Below are 21,510 nucleotides of genomic sequence, written 5' to 3'. Positions count from 1 at the left end.
AGCTGTAGTAAATACCAGTTAGTTAGAAAAGTAAGAACTCCAAGACCTTCCTTTCTTTCAGTTTGCGAAACAAACCAAACGACAGGTGCCAGGTGGTGATCAAGAAGTGTGCAAAGGTGGGCTGTAATAAACTCATATACCATAATGCAGTCACGCAATGAACATTATACTGTCCACCAGTTGCTGTAAACTACACAGGGAGAGTTGATGCATGCCTTAAAAATGAGGAGCAGTCAGAAAAAAAGGCAGGACATAAAATGTATTTGGTATGCCATATAGTAATCTGCAGTTGCCTCTCCTCATTCCTTCTCCCACAAATTCTGAGCCTGAATTGCACTGAAGAAATGGTTTCATCTGCTAGCTATATATGGTTGGAAGGAGAGAGTATCCCTGGGAGTTTGCAGCATAACTGCAATGCAGTACACTAGATTAAGAAGGAAAAAAAAACAAGTTGTACAGCTCTCAATAATTATGCAATTAAAATAAATCTGCTATATCCTGTCAGGATGATTTTGGACACATAACAATGCTAGACAGGATTCTTGACAAACAGCAGGACAATGGAGTTGTGGTGTTTGCCCCTTGAAGAGAGAACAGAGGCTGACATGGCAGTGCCTTGCTACAAGCGGTGCATGGGGTGAGGTTGCCAGGGAAGCCAAATTTCACATCTCGAAGGTAAGCAGACCATTTAAAGAACTGAAGTAACACATGGGGAGAGTTCCCTGTGTAAAAATACACCCCAGACACTCCTGTACTAAATCCTGCCTGGAAACACCATAACTTGATGTTTGGTTTCAAATATTTGTTGACAATCACTTTTAGTTACTGTATGTTTTGAACAGAGGGAAATCCTAAAACGTTATGAATCAACTTTTACCTTTTGTTTGGATAAACCCACTCATTTTGTATCATTTACTGCTTCTTGCTCAAGATTATCAATAATTCTTACCATTTTGGCTTTGCATCTTAAATAATGGCTTTGTAGAAGGCAAGAATTCAGAACAACATGGCAGCTTAATAAAACCAAATTAAAGCAGTATTTCCTCATGCATAAAATGAAGTGAAAATCTTGTTTTCCTTTTTTAATAAAAAGTTTTCTTGTCCACTAGGTGGAGATTTTTAGCTTTCTCTCAGATTCTTTTCTGCACATGGATCAGTTTGAAATGCTGAAGTGAAAAATGCAGACTATTAAAAAAGTAATTCACATTGCTCAAATGGACAAATTCCAATTACTTAATTTCACAACCAGGCAACTTTTCCACTAACACAATTAAAAATGCATGCTTTCTATGCAATACTTTTAAACCAGTAAAGAAGATAACAGGATGTACATATGTACTGCTTCCAGGAAAACTTCTAACTTTGTCAGGCACTATGATGTGAAGTTTACAAGATCAAAAAAGTGAAAAGTTCTATCAGTTCATACTTGATCCCTTCCTTTTCTTTTTTAATAGCTTTTAGTATGCTTTGTTAAGTTCTAGCAAAAGCTTATGCCTTGGAGAAAGCCCATTAAAACAAAGCTATTTTCACTGATTTTATTTTTCTGAAATGTTTTCTGAAGAAAACAATCTTTTGCTGTCTTGTAATTACTATTTATAGTTTTGACAAGTAACAGAACTGATGTTAAAAAAGGATTTCAGTTCGCGATTTTCATAAAATTTCAGTCTGGAAAAGACCTGGAAGGTTTACAATTTTGTAATGAAAGTAATTTTTCTTTGGGTAGTTGAAACTTTAAGATAGTGATTTTCTTTTCTTTTTTTTTTTTCTTTCTTTTTTCTCACTAGAGAATTCAAGGGCTGATTTAGATGAAAAGAGGTGATTCAGCAAAAAAGTCCCCTCCAGATCCCAGCAGCACTAGACCCTTTTTCACTTAAAGTTTGGCTTAGTGATTTGGTTCCAAAAGAACTGCGTTTACTGATAATAAACTGTGTCAAAAAATATTCTACCAAGCTCTTCCAGGACAGCTCTGCTATTTTTCATTGCGTTCCGTTCATAAAATCAGTGTGTCTCGGTGGCAATGAGTCTAGGTGGTTGTGACTCAGTGGAGAGCAGTGGGGGTTACACAAGAACATAACTAAGTCATAGCTCTATGGTCACCTTATGAAGTGTGACTGGTCAGGAGTTTAGAAATAATAATAATAATAATAACAATAATAATAATAATAATAATAACAACACACAAAAAAATGCCATTAAGAAAAAACGGAAGCCTAAAATTACATTTATAAAATCCTTATCACGATTATATCTCCAGAACAGTTGTGAGGTTTATTTCTCCACTGGCAGTGCTAAAAATAAATGAGACCCAAGGTTGCTGTCAACTGATGTGCCCACTATTGCACCGCACACTTTCAGCCTGTAAAATGAGCAAACAGACTCCAATTGCAGCTAGATTTGGCTGCCTCATACCATCAGCTGCTGCAAAAACACTAACTCAGGTTACTCCTCAATAACTGTGTTAGACTGTGTTAGTAGACTTGTAGTCATTCAAATGACTGCACTGTTATTTAAAGTACTTTCTGCAGAAGAGAATTTACATTAAGGTTGAATACATATCTTACAAGCTGCACTTAAGCAGAACTTGAGAGAGGTATATACAGAGAAGAAATTTCTTCATACACATATCATATGTGGCAAAAGCAAACCATGCCATTATTTTGAAAGGCTTAATTGAATGAGCAGGCTCTCTGGTTATTCCTACATCTGTAAGAGAACCATGGAGGACTTGGGGATACTGAGGGTCAACTAATGTCATGTTGGAAAGAGTTCACAAGAAGCAAGTCCTTCCTTACCCAGGAGCAGATTTAGTGATGGCAGTGAATTTGTTGTGAGAATGGCAGAACAGCCATACCTTTATCCAAAGATAGTGAGTCAAATGGAAGCTTCCTGAAAAACTCTGGCCATCAGTAACACAAGAGTCCCCACTCCATGCGATTTCAGCAACAGCTCAGAGCCTTACTGATGTGACCACAAGTGTTTGACAGCAAAACACCCCAAGAATGCACATATCATACAGCAATAGCTACACTACACTGTTTTTTCTCAAACGCGTGTCTTGTTTACTTCCTGAAATATGTAAAGTCACACCTTGCTGATTTCTGTCACTCAAAATAGAAATAGATACTCTTTGCATGGATGTTTGGAATATCAAAAAAATTAAATATAATAAACAAATATAATTAAATATTATCAGCCTTATTATAAGCAATGTAATTCTTTCCCATAAGCAAATGTTGCAACAAAATGATAGGAAATTAAGACCCATAAGCTAAAATATAAGTTAAATATTGAATTACCATTTGGTATCCTATTACAGTTTATCTAGAGAAGACTTCCCTAAAGGTCTGTGTTAGGAACAAAAATTTGCATTTAAATTGGAAGTATTAGTAATGCATGAGCTATAAAAAAAATAGTTGATAGACTAATTTTCCTTTCATTTCTCCTCGTTTTACACCTGTCATTATTCTGACTTCACTGAAGTCAGTCTTGGTTTACATGAACGCATACAAAGGAAATGTTGTGTCTTTGATCTCTGTGCAGTGGGAACTGCAAAATGGGAAGTTGCAAATAGCTGGAATGTACAATAAAACATGAACTTTTTTCAGTACTGATACTACACAGAATGCTTCAAAGGCTGGGTCTCCTTGGAGGGGACAGGACCACACAGAGTTTGGTGTCAACAAGTAAAAACTGCATTTGGCAGTTTTAAAAGTGCTGTAACTTCTGATAGCTGTTTGTACAGTACACAGCAGTATTTTTGTAACCTCACCAGATCCATATGAGCGAGCTCACAAAAGCGAGATGTGGCCCCATCTTGCCCAGGAACTCCTCACCACCCAGGCTCAAGGGACTCGGTATCCAGTCCAGTGATGGTGAACGGTGTCAGCTAGGGGCCTCCAGCAGAGTGCCCAGCTGTATACCAGTGGGAGTGCAGGAGATGGCAGTGAAAGCACTTACTATCAAGCCTTAACTATGTCATTTAAAAAGCAAAAGCATGTTAAAACCAGGCCCACTAGAGATGAGCATGGGGGAGCGGTAATGGGATTAGGGGTGAGACAAGGGGATCAGCTGAAGTGCACCTATAACAATGCACTCAGCATGGGCAACAAACAAGTAGAGTTGGAAGCCACTGTGCAGCAGGCCAACTATGACCTAGTTGCCACTGTGGAAACATGACTGGAGTGCTGCAATGGATGGCTACAAACTCTTCAGGAAGGATAGGCAAGGAAGGAGGGGTGGTGGCATGGCTCTCTATATTAGAGAGTGCTTCGATGTAACTGAGCTCATGGCTGGGGATGATAAGTTTGAATTCCTATGGGCAAAGATCAGGAGAAGGGCTGACAAGGCAGATGTCTTGGTGGGCATATGCTATAGACCGCCAAACCAGGATGAAGAGACAGATGAGAAGTTCTACGCAATCACCAGCCCTTGTCCTCATGGGGGACTTCAACTTCCCCGACATATGCTGGAAATACAACACAGTGCAGAAGAAGCAATCTAGGAGGTTTCTAGAGTGTATGGAGGATAGCTTTCTGATGCAGCTGGTGAGAGAGCCTACAAGAGGAGCTGCCCCGCTTGATCTGCTGTTCACAAACAGAGAAGGTCTGGTGGGAGATGTGGAGGTCGAGTGCCGTCTTGGACAGAGTTACCATGAAATGGTAGAGTTCTCGATTCTTGATGGAGCCAGGAGGGGGAACAGCAAAACTGCTATTTGGACTTCTGGAGGGCGGACTTTGAATTGTTCAGAAGACTAGTAGGGGGAGTCCTCTGGGATTGAGTCTTAGAGAGTAAAGGTGTCCAAGATGTCTGGTTGCTCTTCAAGAAGGAAGTCTTAAAAGTGCAGGAGCAGGCTCTCCCCCTGAGCACCAAAATGAGCTGGCGCGGGAGAAGACTGGAGTGGATGAACAGGGAGGTATTCTTGAGGCTCCAGGAGTAAAAGAGAATCTACCTCCTCTGGAAGAAGGGACGGGCAACTCAGAAAAAGTACAGAGAATTTGTTAAGATGTGCAGAGAGAAAATCAGAAAGGCAAAAGCCCAGTTTGAACTCAACCTGGCTGCTGGAGTAAAAAGGAACAAGAAATTCTTTTACAAATACATCAATGGTAAGAGGAGGACCAAGGAGAACCTCCATTCTTTACTGGATGAGGCTGGGAATGTGACCACTGAGAGTAAGGAAAAGGCAAAGGTTCTGAATGTCTTCTTTACATCTGTCTTTAAAGGTCAGACAATTCTCATGGTACACCACTCTCTGACCTGGTAGTCTCGGCTGGGGAGCAGACTAAACCCCCCATGATTCAAGAGGTCACAGTCAGAGACCTACTACTCTAGTTGGCCTGTCATAAGTCCACGGGGCTGGATGAGATTCACCTGAGACTGCTGAGGGAACTGGCAGAGGTGACAGCAGAGCCACTTTCCATCATCTACCAGCGCTCTTTGTTGACTGGTGAAGTCCCAGAAGACTGGAGGCTTGACTCCCATCTACAAGTAGGGTCGTAAGGAGGATCTGGGGAACTACAGGCCTGTTAGCTTGACCTTAGTGCTAGGGAAGGTTATGGAGCAGGATTGTCTTGAGGGAGATCACGCGGGATGTGCGGGACAGCCGGGGGATCAGGTCTAGCCAGCATGGGTTCATGAAGAGCAGGTCCTGCTTGACCAACCTGATCTCCTTCTATGATCTAGTGATCCGTCTGGTAGACGGGGGAAAGGCTGTAGTTGTAGTCTACCTAGACTTCAGCAAGGCCTTTGACACTGTCTCCCACAGCATTGTCCTGCAGAAGCTGACAGGCCGTGGCTTGGACAGGTACAATCTAGGCTAGGTAAGGAACTCACTGGAGGGTTGGGCCAAGAGTGGTGGTGAAAGGAGTTAAATCCAGCTGGTCATGAATGGTGCTCCCCAGGGGTTGGCGCTTGGGCCTGTCCTCTTCAATATCTTTATTGATAACCTGGATGAGGGCACTAAGTACACCATCAGTAAGTTTGCAGATGGCACCAAGTTGGTTGGAAGTCTCAATCTGACTGGGGGTAGGGAGGCCCTACAGAAGGATCTGGACAGGCTGGATAGCTGGGCTGAAGCCAATCGGATGAGGTTCAACAGAACCAAATGCCAAGTCCTGCACTTTGGCCACAACAAACCCAGACAATGCTACAGGCTTGGGGCAGAGTGGGTGGAAGAATGTGTAGAGGAAGTGGACCTGGAGGTGTTGGCTGATGCTCAGCTGAACATGAGTCAGCAGTGTGCCTGGGTGGGCAAGAAGGCCAATGGCATCCTGGCTTGCATCAGGAATGGTGTTGCCAGCAGGAACAGGGAAGTGATTCTACCTCTGTACTCAGCTCTGGTGAGTCCGCACCTTGAGTACTGTGTCCAGTTTTGGGCCCCTCACTGCAAGGAAGACATTGAGGCCCTGGAGCGGGTTCAAAGAAGGGCAACAAGGCTGTGAGGGGTCTGCAGCACAGGCCTTATGAGGAGCGGCTGAAGGAGCTGGGATTGTTCAGTCTGGAGAAGAGGAGGCTCAAGAGAAACCTCATTGGTCTCTGTAATTACCTGAAGGGAGGTTGTAGTGAGCTGGGGGTCGGCCTCTTCTCTCGTGTAACTGGTGATAGAACTAGAGGGAATGGCTTCAAGCTGCGCCAAGGGAGATTTAGGCTGGATGTTAGGAAATACTACTTATCTGAAAGAGTGGTCAAGCACTGGAATGCCCTGCCCAGGGAGGTGCTGGAGTCACTGACCCTGGAGGTGTTCAAGGAACACCTTTGGATTTTGTGTTGAAGGATATGGTTTAGTGAGAACTATTGGTGATAGGTGGATGGTTGGAATGGATGATCCTGCGGGTCTTTTCCAACCTTGGTGTTCCTGTGATTCTGTGTGATTCTATTAATGGAATGGCATGTTCTGCCCTGGATAAAAACCACTCATGTTGGGTGAGCCTTCAGAAATGCAAGTGGATGTTAGAAGTTTCCACATTTATTTCCAGCAACTCCTACTGTCATATCAGCTGCATGGGAGCAATTAGAATGAGAAGATGATAAAAACAAAGGTAGGAAATAAAGAGCTTCTATACCAGAGTCACTGCTGCAACTGCTGCTTCCCCCAAACCAATAGTAATCATTAGCTGCAGAAAGTCTCCATGGCCTATTATCAGTATTCTAGCACCACTAACAAGATGTGCTCCAGTGTTCCTTCAAAATCGGACTTTAGACACTTTACATAATTGAAGTGGCTTAGAAAGTCTGACGTCGAAACTGTGTGAACTATTTGCAGTAGTATCTTTCCAATCTTGACATGATAAAGCTGTACTGGTCCTACACAAGTAAAAGTGATTTACTGTCATGGTTCAGCCTGGTTTGGCCTTGTGTCTGTGACAAGGAGCAAAGAGACCCACAGATCCTGCCCTGGGAAGTGCAGGGAGAGAAAGGGAAAAGGTAGAGGGGTGGGCCCACGAAAACAGAAGCAATGAGCTGCAGGAAAAACTTAGTTTACTAAATATAGCAGCTGAATGTGAGATAATAAATATAATACAATATGATTGGAATTGATGCTAATAGATCAAAGAAAATGAGAGTTTCTGAAACCAAAATTCTTACTCTAATTCTGTAGGCTGCCACCCCCGCTTCCTCACACTGGACATATGCAGAAGGAAGGTACACACGTTTTATCAGCTCCACGAGCCCCAGGATAGGGGGGACACGGCAGGGAGCAGAGACAGCCTGGTGTTAAGTGCGAGAAGCAGAGTCTCTTGAATCTTGGCACTACATGGCAAATAAATGACTCGCATCAAGTTAGATCCCTGACAGACCTTTTCATTATGCAAGCTTTAATAGCGAATGGCACTGTTCTTTAAAAGAGTTTTATGGAAACATGATATTACATTTACCTAGAAAAATGAAAAGAACAAATCAGAGTATTCATCCTTACACACAAAAAGTACCATCAATAAACCAGCTATGCCTTTGCCTGAAACACTTCTGTGAGAGTGGGTAATTAGTATTTCAAAACCTACTCTGATCAGCCACTGGCAGCTTACAAGGCATGTGCTCAGCAGCTTGGCATCCCTGACAGGTGAGCACAGGTGACCAACCAATAAACTCTATAGTACTTCTAATAGAAAAGTGATTTCACTTATCTTTGCCCTTCTGGCAACACTGCTTCTTTTCAGTGCACTGAGTAGTATCTGTAGGAGTAGGATCTGAAATGATGTCATTTGCATCCCTAGAAGTGCTGTGGATTACTTAGCATTTTAGGCCAGTTTGCTTTCTTCAGGAAAAAACAACTGGATATGGATAATACCACTCCAAGGATGGAGCCAGAGAATTATTTCTGTTACAAAATGTCCCCCCCCTACAAAATGTATGCATATGAACAACTAAGCATTTTGATTTTTAATTTTATTCCTTTGTCTTTTTGTTAAACAAATAATTAATATGTTTACTAACACCTGTGTACCTCTGATGTCTATAAAGCCATTTCTAATATTCATTACTTCTATCCCATTTATCCTCAAGCTTATATGGTAAACATGCAACATGTGTTGATGTTCATGGAGCTGCAGCTATTCTGAGCACACTCACAGGCAATCCAGCATAGGGCATGTGCCTGAGACAGATCATGAAATCCAACAGGAGACAGCAAATTATGTTCTCAGTTCAGTCACTGGGTCGGATCCGACTGCTTCCCTCAGTCCTGCCCTCAGAAAAACTTAGGATTTCACTGAAATTGTGCCTTAGCCCACTGCGTCTTTGCAATCTTCTGTCTAAGCCACAGCATCAGCTTTCTCTTTTTTTTCCCTCCTTTCCCACAAAAATGTAAGTTATCATAACACAACAAATGTCTGTTTAGCCAAAATTATCTGCTGCTTCTCCTTTATCCTGCACTGGAGCACTTGGCTTCAGGAAGGCTGCAGAGGGGGTGCACGAATCACATCAGTTGTGTTTGCAAAAAGCTCATTTAAAATTCTTCTCTGTTTGCTTTTGCAGTCTGTTTTTGGATACAAGACCCAGGTTTGTGGTCGATAATGCAACTGCAAACAGCTTCTATTGAGAGGTTTGTCTCCATAATTAAAAAAAGTGAGATGCATTATTGAAAACAACTTCTAAGTCTTATTGACTGCCAAAGATTTTATTTGAGTGGAAAACTGACTGCTAAGGATCCTTGAGCTAGTGGTGCTCTCTGAAACAGTCTGTCTGATATCCAGTAATGATTTTCAGTAAGAACAGTGCCCTCAGCCTTGCTCTTCTTCCTCCTCCTGACCTCTGCAAAGCCTTTTTTCTCCTCCCTCCCCACTTTTACCAACTGGCTAGCAGTTCATCCTCTATGTTCAGAAATGGCGTGTACATTTCCAAGCCCTGGGACTACTGAGGTTTCAGTGCTTTGGAGTGTTTTTTCCCCTGCTGTCTCTCCCCTAGGAATGCTGCCCTGGGGCTGGACCATGCTCTGTTAGCATGAAGCAAAGTCTTCTGTATGGATCATGCAGCCCTGTGTCAGGCATGGTCCAGAGCAGATGATGTAAGCTCTTGACTCTCAAAGGCAGAGGCCAAGTTACATTAATGCAGGGCACTATGCAAAGCCATTGAAAGTTTAACATGGTTGATTAAATGTGATTCAACTTTCAAGCACACTGATGCAGATGCTTTGCAGCACTCTCACTGTAGCACAATGATGCAGTCAGTAGGCTCTCACATTTTACTGTATGGAGGGCATGACTCTGGCATGCACTGCAAGAAATGTGAAGGTAATTACAAATCCAGGAGTCACAAATAAAACAAAGGGCTAAGCCAAGTGCATTATAATTCTCCTGCCCCTGCCAATAGCTAACAATTTCTAGCACTTGGGGCTGAAAGACCTTGACAGCTGCAATTGCCAGGGAAGGAAATATACCCTCAGAAGACCTTCTTTAGGCTACAGTGAGGTTCTGTAAGATAAATCAGCAGAACATTACTGCTCTCAACTGATAGTACTGTCATCTTTGAACATTCATCATTCCACACTAATTGTCAGTGTCTAAGGGGTGTTGTAGGAGAAGCATTTCTATCAATAGCTAAGACAATCACCCTTATGAATTTTATTTTGAATTCAAAGTTATGCTTATTAAATATGATTGGATCTTAGCTGACATTGGCCATTTGACATAACTCACATGAAAAGCATACTTTGCTAAAAGTCACTTCAGAAACATTTCTGTCAGTTCTCGAAACAATAACAGCTCCATTTCCTCTTAAGTTCACATCTTACTTAAGAATATCTGAAGGATGGAAGAATAGCACTCTAAGAGGTTTCTGGTTAACTCTTCCATCTATAGCATAGTAATACTGCTTTTCAGAGGTGCAGCTTAAATGCTGGAAAAGGAAACAAGCACAGTTAAAAAAAAACAACAAACAAAACAGAGCATCTTTCTATCTTGAGGAGAGTTGTAGGTGTAATGTGTTATTTCTCATATTACTTTGAAATCTGCTTGATCTAGGTATGTTTGCTTAAAATTGAAAAGAATCCTGACAACATGAATTTTTACATGCAAACAAAGCAGATCAATAATAAAACCCATAACTATTTCCAAATTATAAGCATTCCTTTACTGCTAAGAGGCTTATGTCAATAGTTACAACAAATTTGCTGCAGAATGCATTAAAAGATGGATCTAACTATCACTTGCGCTCATAGTAAAAATGTTAAATAGCTCTAATCTTTTCATTTGAGTTCTACAGTTGCCCATACTAAATATTCTACATCACGCAAAAAAAAATCTCTCTGATACCTCCTTATGTGCTTATGATGAAAGCAGAAATACCCAAGAATATACTGAAACATTTGAAGATCAACCTTGGGATATTCTACTCAGAATATACACTTTTCATAATTATCTAAGTGCAGAAGTCTAAAAGCAACTCCATTTTACCTCTCGGAAGATGTGGAGATGTGGAGATAGGTACCTCTTAGTACCATAATTTAAGGATTTTACCACTACATATCACTACAAAACACCCAGTGACATCAGAACACCCAGCATATCTCCAAGGAAATCCTCAAAAAACAAAGTTTGTCTCAGGCAAGCTTTGGGCACATCAGGCTTGGTGATAACTGGAAGTGATTTAGCTATTTTGTTACTAAAGGCACATTCATCTACCAAAAGGCTCAGCTACTATAAAATAAGCAACACAACTCTTCTAGTAAGAAGCAGTCTTCTTTTAAGAATAATCAAAACTTCACATACAAGCCCACTGCAATGCAGACCTCATGAGACCAATGGCAACAATTTGCAGTGGTGCTCTACATCAAGCAGGAATAAGAGCTTTATTGGAAGGTAAGTTTGGAAAACATCAGGTGAAACATCAAGATTTCTAGGGGGAAATGGAGAATTTGTGCAAGTTCTGTATAGACATGACACAGAGAAGTTCTGTGTCAGGCAGCATAGAGACCTGCGTGTAACAAGATGTGTTGTGTCACAAGCAAGAATGAGATCTTGATGATACAGATTTTGAAGTACAGGGGTCATTTACAGGTATGTAAGTAGAAAAGTGTCAAGCCTAAAAGCTGTGAACCAAAATATTTATATGACTTCTAATACTATCACTGGCCAGGCAGATAAATCTCTGCTCACTGCTTTGAAAAGGTACCCATAAATAGTCACAGGGCTCTTGGTCAAAGCACAGAACACTTGAGGAGGCAAAAAGCTCTTATGTAATATTGATGTCAGACACAAAAGGGTGCCCTACAGAGGCCACATATGCACAGACATACACGCTCTATATTGGAAGCAGGATGAGGGCTTACAAACAATGCTGTAGAACAGAAAAAGCCTCACTCTTCAACAGCTGAGTGAAACTGCCATTTTGAGAGAGAGAAGGAACACTTCTAGAGACCTAATGATAAAGAAAAATCCCTTGGAGATGCCTATCTTGCATCATGAACACTCTAAATTCACTGCATGCAGTTCACTGACTAATCATATGCAAACTGTTTAGAATTTTGTTCCCTCCCTTGAATCATCGACTTCAAAAGGCATGGGATGCTGAGCACAGTGCAGAGAAAGCTCCTGTAACTTGGAGAAGACAGACAGGGCAATATCACTGATGTAGGCAATATGCCACTTTTTTCCAGAGAGGCTGTGGATGTCCTGTCCCTGGAGGTATTCAAGGCCAGGTTGGATGGGGCTCTGGGCAGCCTCGTCTAGTATTGAATGTGGAGGTTGGTGGCCCTTCATGTGTCGAGGGGGTTGGAGATTCGTGATCCTTGAGGTCCTTTCCAACCCCGGCCATTCTGTGATTCTGTGATTCCTCTGGCTGCTATTACTGGTGAGGAGAGGAGCTCTGTTTCCTGGGCTGATGGACGTAATCCTGGCCCCAGAGGCATTTTATACAGTGCAATGTGAACACTTGCATGAGAGAATGGCAGTTGGAAGCAGTTCTGGGAACCTCGTTATTGCCTAGTTTGCTTGTTCCTGAGTTCCTCCAGCTTGCACGATCTGCAGAGCCTCTAGGAAGGCAGCTTTAGAATTGGCTCACTTGACGGCAAAAGCTGTTCTCCTTGATGTATGTGATGTAAAGCAGTGTGACAGTGATTGACAGCTAGACATGGGGAGAGAGAGGAGGAGAAATGACTTTAGTCAGGGTATTGTGTGAAGGAGCAGAAGAGAGAAGAAAAGATTCCTCATAACCACAGCATGTGTGCAGTGGAAGAGATAAGAGCTGCTTTTTTTTGCAATAATAATCCTTACTAAAATCAGTTGACACAAGTTTATGATTATATAAATAGTTCTCTGGCAATTACTGGATGTTTTTCTTCAAAACCTAATCTTCCCCAAACAGAATACAGTAAGTTTAGGAGTCTGCAGTTGTTCCCCCTTCGCACTGTATGAACAGGTAATGTAATGAGAATATAACCTCCAGGGCCTAGCCCTGTCTGCACTCTCATTGATATGGGCACTCCTCATGCATATTTATGATGAGCCAGAACTCACCTTCTCTTCTCTCCTGCACTGCTGAGCTAATTGTAATCCTAATTGAGTGATGTATGTTGCAAAAAAACTAGGCAAAACCTGCTGCTGATTTTGTGCTTTCTTATTTCAGGTCTGAAAGGAGAAGAAGAAGCTGTAATTGATTCCATCAGCCTTTCATGTATTAAAACAAAAGATAACATCCAGAGAAACCTCCTTCCACTAGAAACATGAGGAACTCAAAAGTTTTGAGTCTCTTTTTCCTTCTGAAAGGAGTACATGCTCAACAGAGATGATCCACTTCAGCCTATCTTCTGCACACTGTTAGGTTCAGGACCACTAGCATGGAAAACTGAAGTCCTGGGGGGAAAACAAAACAAAACAAACAAACAAACAAACAAGAAAACAAACCAAGGCAAAAAGGGGAACGATACCATCTTGAAGACACTTGTAATAAAACTGGAATTGTTAAAATACATCAAGGAAGGAAGAGTTTATTCCAACAGACCCCAGCTGGCTCTTACTCTTTCTGTTGAGTAAAATATCGGTTTCCAGAGCTCCAGGAGAAGTACTGGAAACCACTACTTGCTGCTGCTATTTGGAAATAAATTTTTACTAGCATCTCATAAGAACGTGCCATGCTTGCATTCAGCCTAAAGGAACTACCATTATCAGTAAACAGGTTATGTTATTCTCCTTTTACTTGTGTGCATGAAACTCTGCGTAACAAAGTCATGGAAGGCAAGGTTTGGAAATGAGATGCACACCAGTTTGTCTATCTCTCAATACAAAAACCTTCTCTTCCAGAATAGGACCCAAATGCTGGACTTTTTGGATTAAATTCTGATTTTACACAGATGTGAGTATCAGCACGGAATCATCAGAATGTATCAGAATCAGCTGTAAATATTAGAAGAAAAATAATTAAATTCTATAATTTAAAAAAAGTTTGTGAACTGAGTCTGAGTGGCAGTATTGCTATCAAGCTGATTTAATTTCCTTAGAGCTGATTTACTTAGATATGATGGATTGTTTTAACACAAATGATTTGGGGTCTGCAAGTGCCAGTATAATGTCTGTAAGTGCCAAACCGTGTCTGTATTTGCCAGTATAGGCGAAGTCTTGAATATGGGTGACCTCACTGTGCAGTGGTACAGTTTGTGTGCAATTGCTTTCAATACAAGTGACTCCAGTCAGTTTGCACAACAAAACAGTTCAAAAAGTAAACCATCTTAAACCATAAAAGTCACATGAAATTAAATCCACTTGTAATTGGTTATGCTTTCAGATAAATGCTACTTATATATACTCGACAAGAGATGTGGAACAAGTTTCAGATAATCAAAATCACTTTGCTGAAAGAAACACTGCCAAGCACGTATTAGTTCGCTGTACGCTTGTCACAGACTAATATCCTGAAACTGTGATCCTAGATAGGCTTCCAGGGAAAACTACAAGACAACTAATTGCAGTATTTCTTTCATGCATTTTCTTTCATGCTTTGGAATATTTTAAAAACTTCTTTTCACTTGAAAATGAAATAATAAACATTTTACAATTCCACTCTCTTTAGATACATGGACTGTTCAAAGTCAACCACTTGATCTCCAGATCTTTCACCAGAACTCCAGTTCTTAAACAGAATAACAACAGCCTTTCAGTTTTTTCTTTCTAGTGCCTTTTTTCAATTATAGATCAAAATTTAACTACTTAAAGGCTTGCTGTTTCACTTCAAGAGTGGAAAAGGACAAAAGCAGAGTTCCTTGGCCTTTCTTCCCAAGGAGTCAGAGAGATGAAATTTAAAAGTCTCCTCTCTAAAGAACTGTTTCATAAAAAAACAGATATATAAAGTAGAACACACATCTCCAAGGTTGTTCAGACTGAATGAGCAATGACTACTTTTGTTCCCCCCTTTTTTGGAAAGCAGCGATAAATGCTGTTTGTGGGCTGCTGAAATTCTCCAGCCCCAGTAACACACTGAAGAGGACTGTGAGGCCTCCAGAGTTATGCTATTAGGCATAGCTGTACAAATGCTCAGCTCAAAAAGAGGGTGGCTCAACACCACCCCCTCACTGTCATTCCTTCCCGTTAGTTTATTTCCTCAGTAAGGTGTACGTGTTTTCTAGCAAGAGGGAAAGTGCTGGGTGACAGATCATCGTGATAAATTTCTGTATCTAATGATATATTGATGTGATTTTCACCATGATTTGCTAAAGGAAATTGAGTATTTTCTCCTCATTTTGAAGAATGTAAAAAATGCAAGGAGGTAAGTGGGTTTTTTCAACCTGAATATTTAGCAAGGACCTCCTTGACAGCATGCTGCAATTATATTTCTGTTATCCCATTAATCTCCTAATTGTCCTCTTCAATAGCCACTACACTTACCGTAGCCATCCAGTTTGAAAACAGATCATTCAGTGTCAATGCAGCTTCTAGTGTACCAATTTTTACCAGCAATAAATGTAATATCAAGGGAAAATAAACTAGAGATGTGAACATTTCATACCAGTCACTAAATAAACATCCTCATGTGTGTTCAGTCGTGAGTAAATGTAAGATACTAGAAGGACCGAAACCATATTAGAAAAGATTTTGATCTATGTTGGGTGAAAACTCATCCTATCTTCATAACCCTACTCCTTTTCAAGTGACAAGGGAAACACAGCAGACTTATCAGCTCTTTGTCAGCTCCAGTACACCCACTGAAGAGTTGTATTCACTAACAAAATAAAGTAATAGAAAGCAAAAGACTATTTTGAAAGATTCTCCAACACTCCACCACTAAGTGATGTTCACTGCTATGGCAACAGCAGCAGCAATACTTTTGAGCAGGAGCTTCTGGTGGCTGCTTTGGCTTGGTGATACCATAAGAGGAAAATAAGAATTTTACTTCTTTATTGGTGAGTGAGAGGGATGGGAATGTAACAAATGACCCTTGACATAAGGCACTTGATCAAGAATTGATTTTTTTAATGACAGATTCAATTTTGTTTTAAAAACCAAAACAAAACATTTGGCAATCAAAGAAAAGCTATATAAATATTGATTAATAAGCTTTAGTATCATACCAAAATACTTTTTCACGTCAGTTAATATAGTTAATAAGCTATTTGTGGATTTTATTTATATACATACAATATGTGGCTTTATTTCACAAAAACAACAACAGCAACATAAAAAGCATTGTTAACAGTCCCAATTAGTCACTTTAAACAGATGAACAGTGAACATGAAATTATTTGCCTCCTTTATACTCATCCATTAAGATATCATTTTAATCATTTGTTCAGAAGCCATTTTTTGTCTTGCTTACTTGCTACTTAGGGATTTTGAATCAGATTCTGTGACTTCTTTTGCCTGTGAAATATCCTGAAGCTAATTCTGCACCATTTTTATCCCAGCAGCACTGAAAGGTTTCTGTCCAATGTGCAGCTCAAGTTGCCGTGATGCTGAATTCACAAGGTGAGAAACAGGAGGAGCTTGCTTGATTTTGGTATACAGCCTTTTGTTCACTCCTGACTGAACAGGCACTATGGATGAGAACTTTGAATGAGAAAAAAATTTCACAAAAATGCAACAAAGATCTACAGAGAGTTGCAGTCTCCAGAAAGGTTACCAAGTATTTCTGAACTGCAAGATAGATTGCTGTTCACAGGGAGCGGTGTGATCCACTTTGCTGAAGGATGCAAAAAAAATCTTGCTTCTTCTGCTTTTTGATGCCTTTCGTCGTTCTTTATATAGGAAAATGTCTTAGTTTCAGCTGGGATAGAATTGTTTTTTTCAGAATTTCTGATATGATGCCATGTTTTTAATTCAAGGAGAGAAACAATGTTGATAACACAATGATGTTTATAGTTGCTGATAAGCAGTGTTATACAGAGCCAAGGCCATTCTCAGTGAAGGGCCCAAGGTGTTGGGAGGGAACAGGATTGGGACAGCTGACTGTCCCCAAACTGGCCAAAGCAATATTACATAACATATGACATCATGTAGAAGGAGTTTTGAAGGGGATAGAAATTCATCTAACTCTCTTCTGGTGCTTGGTAGGCTAGATGGGCATCAGTTTGGGGGATATGGAGAGTATACTTCTAAGAGAGCTTGTACATCACTTGTTACACATATTTATATATATATATATATAGTCATAACTACTATCCTTTTTCTTTTCTCTATCTTAATAAATAGTTTTATCTCAACACACAAGTCCTATTCTGGTGGCTTTTTTTTAATTCTCTCCCCCATCCCATGGGGAAGAGAGGAAAGTGAGTGAACAATTGTTTGGTGCTCTGCAATCTGCTGAGTTAAACCACAACACTAAAGCAAATAGTTGATGCTGGCCCAACACTTGGCCAGACATTGCCCTGTTCAAAAATCAAAATAGAACAAACACAATTTTCCCCACAGTGAAATCAGGACACAAATTCCTAGCAGACTGGTGTTTTCATATATCAGGTTTCCCTATTTATCTTGTCTTTTGGAAATCAATCTTTTACAATGTTGTCAAAAGTTTACGGGCTGTTTCGGCCTGGTTCTGAGACTAGCAGGATTTTGCGAATCCACACCTCTGGAAAAGGGAAACAGGGGACCCCAAAAATAATTAAAAAGAGTATCAATGATCTGAGAAGAAACAAACTAATTAACTAAATATGGTATGAGAATGCAAGATAACACGTTATAATACCATATAATTAGAATCAAAGCTAATAAATCAAATGTAATGAGAGTATCTGAAAGTTGTAGGCCTTATGATAGTGCTGAGGCAATGTGTGCAGTTGGGATGAACAGCAGGGAGGCTGATGATCGAAAAGTGGAAGGTCTGGTGACCTACCAAGGCCTTATATCTGTTCCCTCTGAGCAGAAATGATAACAACACAGTGAACAATCTTCTGGGGAATGTAGTTCTTCTTCTCTTCTGGGACAGGTACCTGGAACTGGAGCATTAACACTTTAACTCCTAGTGCACTATGTGATGTTATGATGTGGAATACCAATAACAAAAAATCATAAAATCATGACAAATGTGAATGTGGAGAGGTAGAAAAAAGAAGACAAAAATTGCATAGTACCACTTTTCCAATTTACTTATCTTTATTTGAATGAGACTGATGAATCACGACTGCAACAACTTGCTCACCTGGGGCACACCTCCTGCATGCAGACAGAAGCTCAATCAAAGCAGCTTGGTAGAAATGCTGTGATTTAATAGGGAATGACTTAAGCTAACTCAACCTGGTATGTGAATATTTTTGTGTTGATCACAACCTGAAAATGAATAGGAAATGCAAATTCAACTGTTCCAGATTCTGAGTAGTCGCTGACCCTGACATTTGGTCTGAACTTCACAGACATCTGTCTCTGTTCAACTACAGGTGTGTCTCAAATCAAACTCTCCATTTCACCTGCTTGGCACAGCAGGTCTTTGCATTGTCTGCCCCTTAATTCCTTCCAATAAAAACATTAGTCAGGTCAGCTCAGCCAACAATTGGGACTAAAAAGCTAATCTTATCTAGAGCACAACAGGAAGCATAAAGGTGTATACTGCTCTGACTGCATCAGTAGTGAGTCTGCTTGGGGAGGGTAAGGCAGTGAAGTACTTCTCCCATTGCTGCATCAGAAGCACACAAAGGACACAGTCTCAGCGGAAGATGTAAAGATTTAAGTTAAGGGCTTGCACAGCAATCCCTTTTGATGAAGTAATCCCAAAATGACTCCTTCCCCGTTTGCATTTAAACGTATGTCTCTGTAAAACAGACCAGGCTTAATCCCCATGCAAGTACTCTGGTTAATATAAATGTTTGAAGCAAGTACATCATTTCTAGTGAAAACATTCTTTTTTTTCAGCAGAGCACAGCAGTACAGAAGCAAGAAGCTCTAATTCAGATCAGATGGTTGCTCTGTGTAAGAGATTATTTAATTTTCATTGTCTCAAAACTTGCTGGGGACACAGATAACAAATCCAGGCAAGTCCTGGGCAAAGGTTGTGAAATCTTTTCTCTGGAGAACTTTGATGGACAAGTCCTGGGCAAGGGTTGAGAAATCCTTTGACATAGATGCACAAGGCCAGGGGCAAGGAGAGAGAGATAAGCTGCAGTTTAATGGCCATGAAGAGGTCTTTTGTGTGGACTTATCTCAGGATGATGGCCACCTCAGGGAGTGCTGCACATGACTCTTGCTCAAGCACCCAGGGACGTCAGGTTGGCAGGAGAACAAGTAGGATAAAAGAGGAATCAAAAACCATGAGGTTTAGGTTTTTCTGGCAACAGATTTCTCATGAAGAAGAGGTTTCTGCCATGAGAAGCCTCACACCTATCTCTCTCTCCTGGACTTGCTCTGTGCTCTACCACGACGCTGAAGAAGAACAAAGGTGTCTGCCATCAGATTCCTCACTATGGAATTCCTGCCTGCTGACAGACTCTCCTGGGCCTGCTACCTGAGTCCTGCTGTTTCCTCCCGGATTGGCTCTGCGACTTCCTCCTGGTACCCGCTAGCTGCCCAAGGCCGGCCATGCTGCTGCTGCTCTCCCCCTGCTGCTTTTGCCTTGGACCATCGGAATGGCGTGCAACAGGACCGCTGATGGATCCTGGTGGTGACTATCCCCGCTTTATGCAATTCTTGCTTCTTTCCTATCTTTTTCTATCACCCTCCTTCCCTTCTCCGTCTCCCTGATTAAGATTTATAATAAACTGGTTGGACTAACATATGAACTGTTGTTTCTTAATCTCACGCTGGGTATACAAATATTAAAAGAACCTTATCTCCCTCCTATAAACTGGAGCGAGACACTCTGTATACTTACAATTGGTTTAACGGAGATAGACCCTGAGTTACATATGTGAATCCATTAATTAATTCTAGTGCCTGCGGTACTAATTCAGCACATGATTTCAGGCAGTCAATCTCAAAAGTCCTCTCTGACAAAATGAATGTCATAGTTCCTACTATAAATTGACCTTTCAAAACTCTCTGAGTTCACATCACTATCCTAGCACCTGCTTTTCTCTCTCCCTTCACCTGTAGTTTACTGACTAGGTCTTGATGCTACGACCTGGTGAGGTTTGGCAGGTCATTAATTCTATCAGATGTAGACTGATTTGGGAGAGTTTTATAGTAGGAGTGTTATAATGACTGACAAGTTATTAACTCTTGGGTTAATCAGCTTCATTTTTAGTCATCTTATTTGCTATGCAGTACTGAGCTAAATCTTGAGGAGAGACATAAATTAAGTGAACAAAAATCGAACAGCTTTCTTTTTCTTTCCTGTAAGAGCTTACATTACAGGACTAGGGAAGTAATCCTGCCCCTGTACTCGGCACTGGTGAGGCCCCACCTTGTGTTCGGTTTTGGGCACCTCAGTACAGAAAGGACATTGAGCTGCTGGAGCAGGTCCAAAGAAAGGCTTGTGAAGGGCTTGGAGAATATGCCATATGAGGAATGATTAAAGGAACTGGGGCTGTTTAGTCTGGGGAAAAGGAGGCTGAGGGGAGACCTTATTGCTCTCTTCCAGTACCTGAAAGGTGATTGGAGCAAGAGCGGAGTTGGACTCTTCTCACTGGTGACAGGACAAGGGGAAATGGCCTCAAGTTGCGTCAGGGTAAGTTTAGGTTCAATATCAGGAAACACTTCTTTACAGAAAGGGTTATTAAGCACTGGAATAGGCTCCCCAGGGAGGTGGTTGAGTCACTACCCCTGAGCATGTTTAAAAACTGTTTGGATGTGGTGCTCAGGGACATGATTTAGCAGTGAGTTGTTAGAGTAGTATGGTTGAGTTGTGGTTGGACTCAATGATCTTTAAGGTCTTTTCTAACCTGAGCAATTCTGTGATTCTGTGTGCTATGTTTCAACAGTTATTACATTAAAATCTAAAATAATGTAAGCTATATCTAGCACACTAAATTACTCTCTCTTCATGTAACCCAAGGATCCAAGAGAAGAAGAAGAAAAAAAAAAAGTGACAGAACAAAATGGGCACTATGCCTTGGAAAAAACTAAGTAACTTGCAGTAAGAACCTAAAGCAATATTCATATGCTTTCTCCTCAGTAATCAACAGGTAATAACTATTTGTTGATCAGCTCTTCAGATCACGGTTAGAGATGGGTTCAGAAGTGTTTTCTTCCGAGAAACCAATTCAGCTGCTCCAGGAAAACAGGATTAATGTTTTCTTGAGATGCTTCCTGCGCCAGCTGCGTCTTTAACCATATTGAGTGCACTTCTGCTATAAAACTCTCCCAAGTCAGTCTACCTCTGATAGAATTAATGACCTGCCAAACCTCACCAGCTTGCCTTGTGGTACCAAGACCATCCAAATCATAAATGCTTACTAAAACTGATATTTCTCACTAGTCCTGCCTTGCAATAGCATGCATCCACGAGCAGATGTGGAGAGATTGTGAGAGGTAGATTGTGTTTTTGCAGTAGAAGTTTCCAGTATTTTCTATGTGTAGTATAGGCCTTTATTGAACTTATAACCTTCTTGTGAAATCGCTGTTTTTCTTTGTCACGAGGTTATCCCTAGATGTAAGTCTGTGACAGAGGGGCAAAGGCCCTGAAAAAAATAAAAAATAAAAAATAGAGAGACAAAAGAGTGAA

General features: G+C 40.9%; 1 protein-coding gene across 8 annotated transcripts in view; it reads right to left on the bottom strand.

Annotated features, from left to right (window-relative positions):
• Window positions 1–21,510, bottom strand: part of TPK1 (thiamin pyrophosphokinase 1) — a 245,844-nt gene that overhangs the window by 13,009 nt on the left and 211,325 nt on the right. For 2 of the 8 annotated variants that reach the window (XM_010708245.3, XM_019613665.2), the window contains one exon: window positions 15,873–16,453. The exons of 5 other annotated variants lie outside the window; for them this stretch is intronic. In XM_010708245.3, coding sequence (XP_010706547.1) covers window positions 16,299–16,453 — 155 coding nt within the window. In that variant the 3' untranslated portion in view covers window positions 15,873–16,298. Of the gene's footprint in view, window positions 1–12,223; window positions 12,556–15,872; window positions 16,454–21,510 lie in introns of those variants that run through there. One more of the 8 variants, XM_010708242.3, reaches the window with a different exon arrangement.

The sequence above is a fragment of the Meleagris gallopavo genome, chromosome 3 (assembly GCF_000146605.3).
Source record: "Meleagris gallopavo isolate NT-WF06-2002-E0010 breed Aviagen turkey brand Nicholas breeding stock chromosome 3, Turkey_5.1, whole genome shotgun sequence".
Classification (NCBI taxonomy): domain Eukaryota; kingdom Metazoa; phylum Chordata; class Aves; order Galliformes; family Phasianidae; genus Meleagris; species Meleagris gallopavo.
The sequence above is the reverse complement of the archived record's forward strand: the minus strand, read 5'-3'. Positions and strand labels throughout refer to the sequence as shown.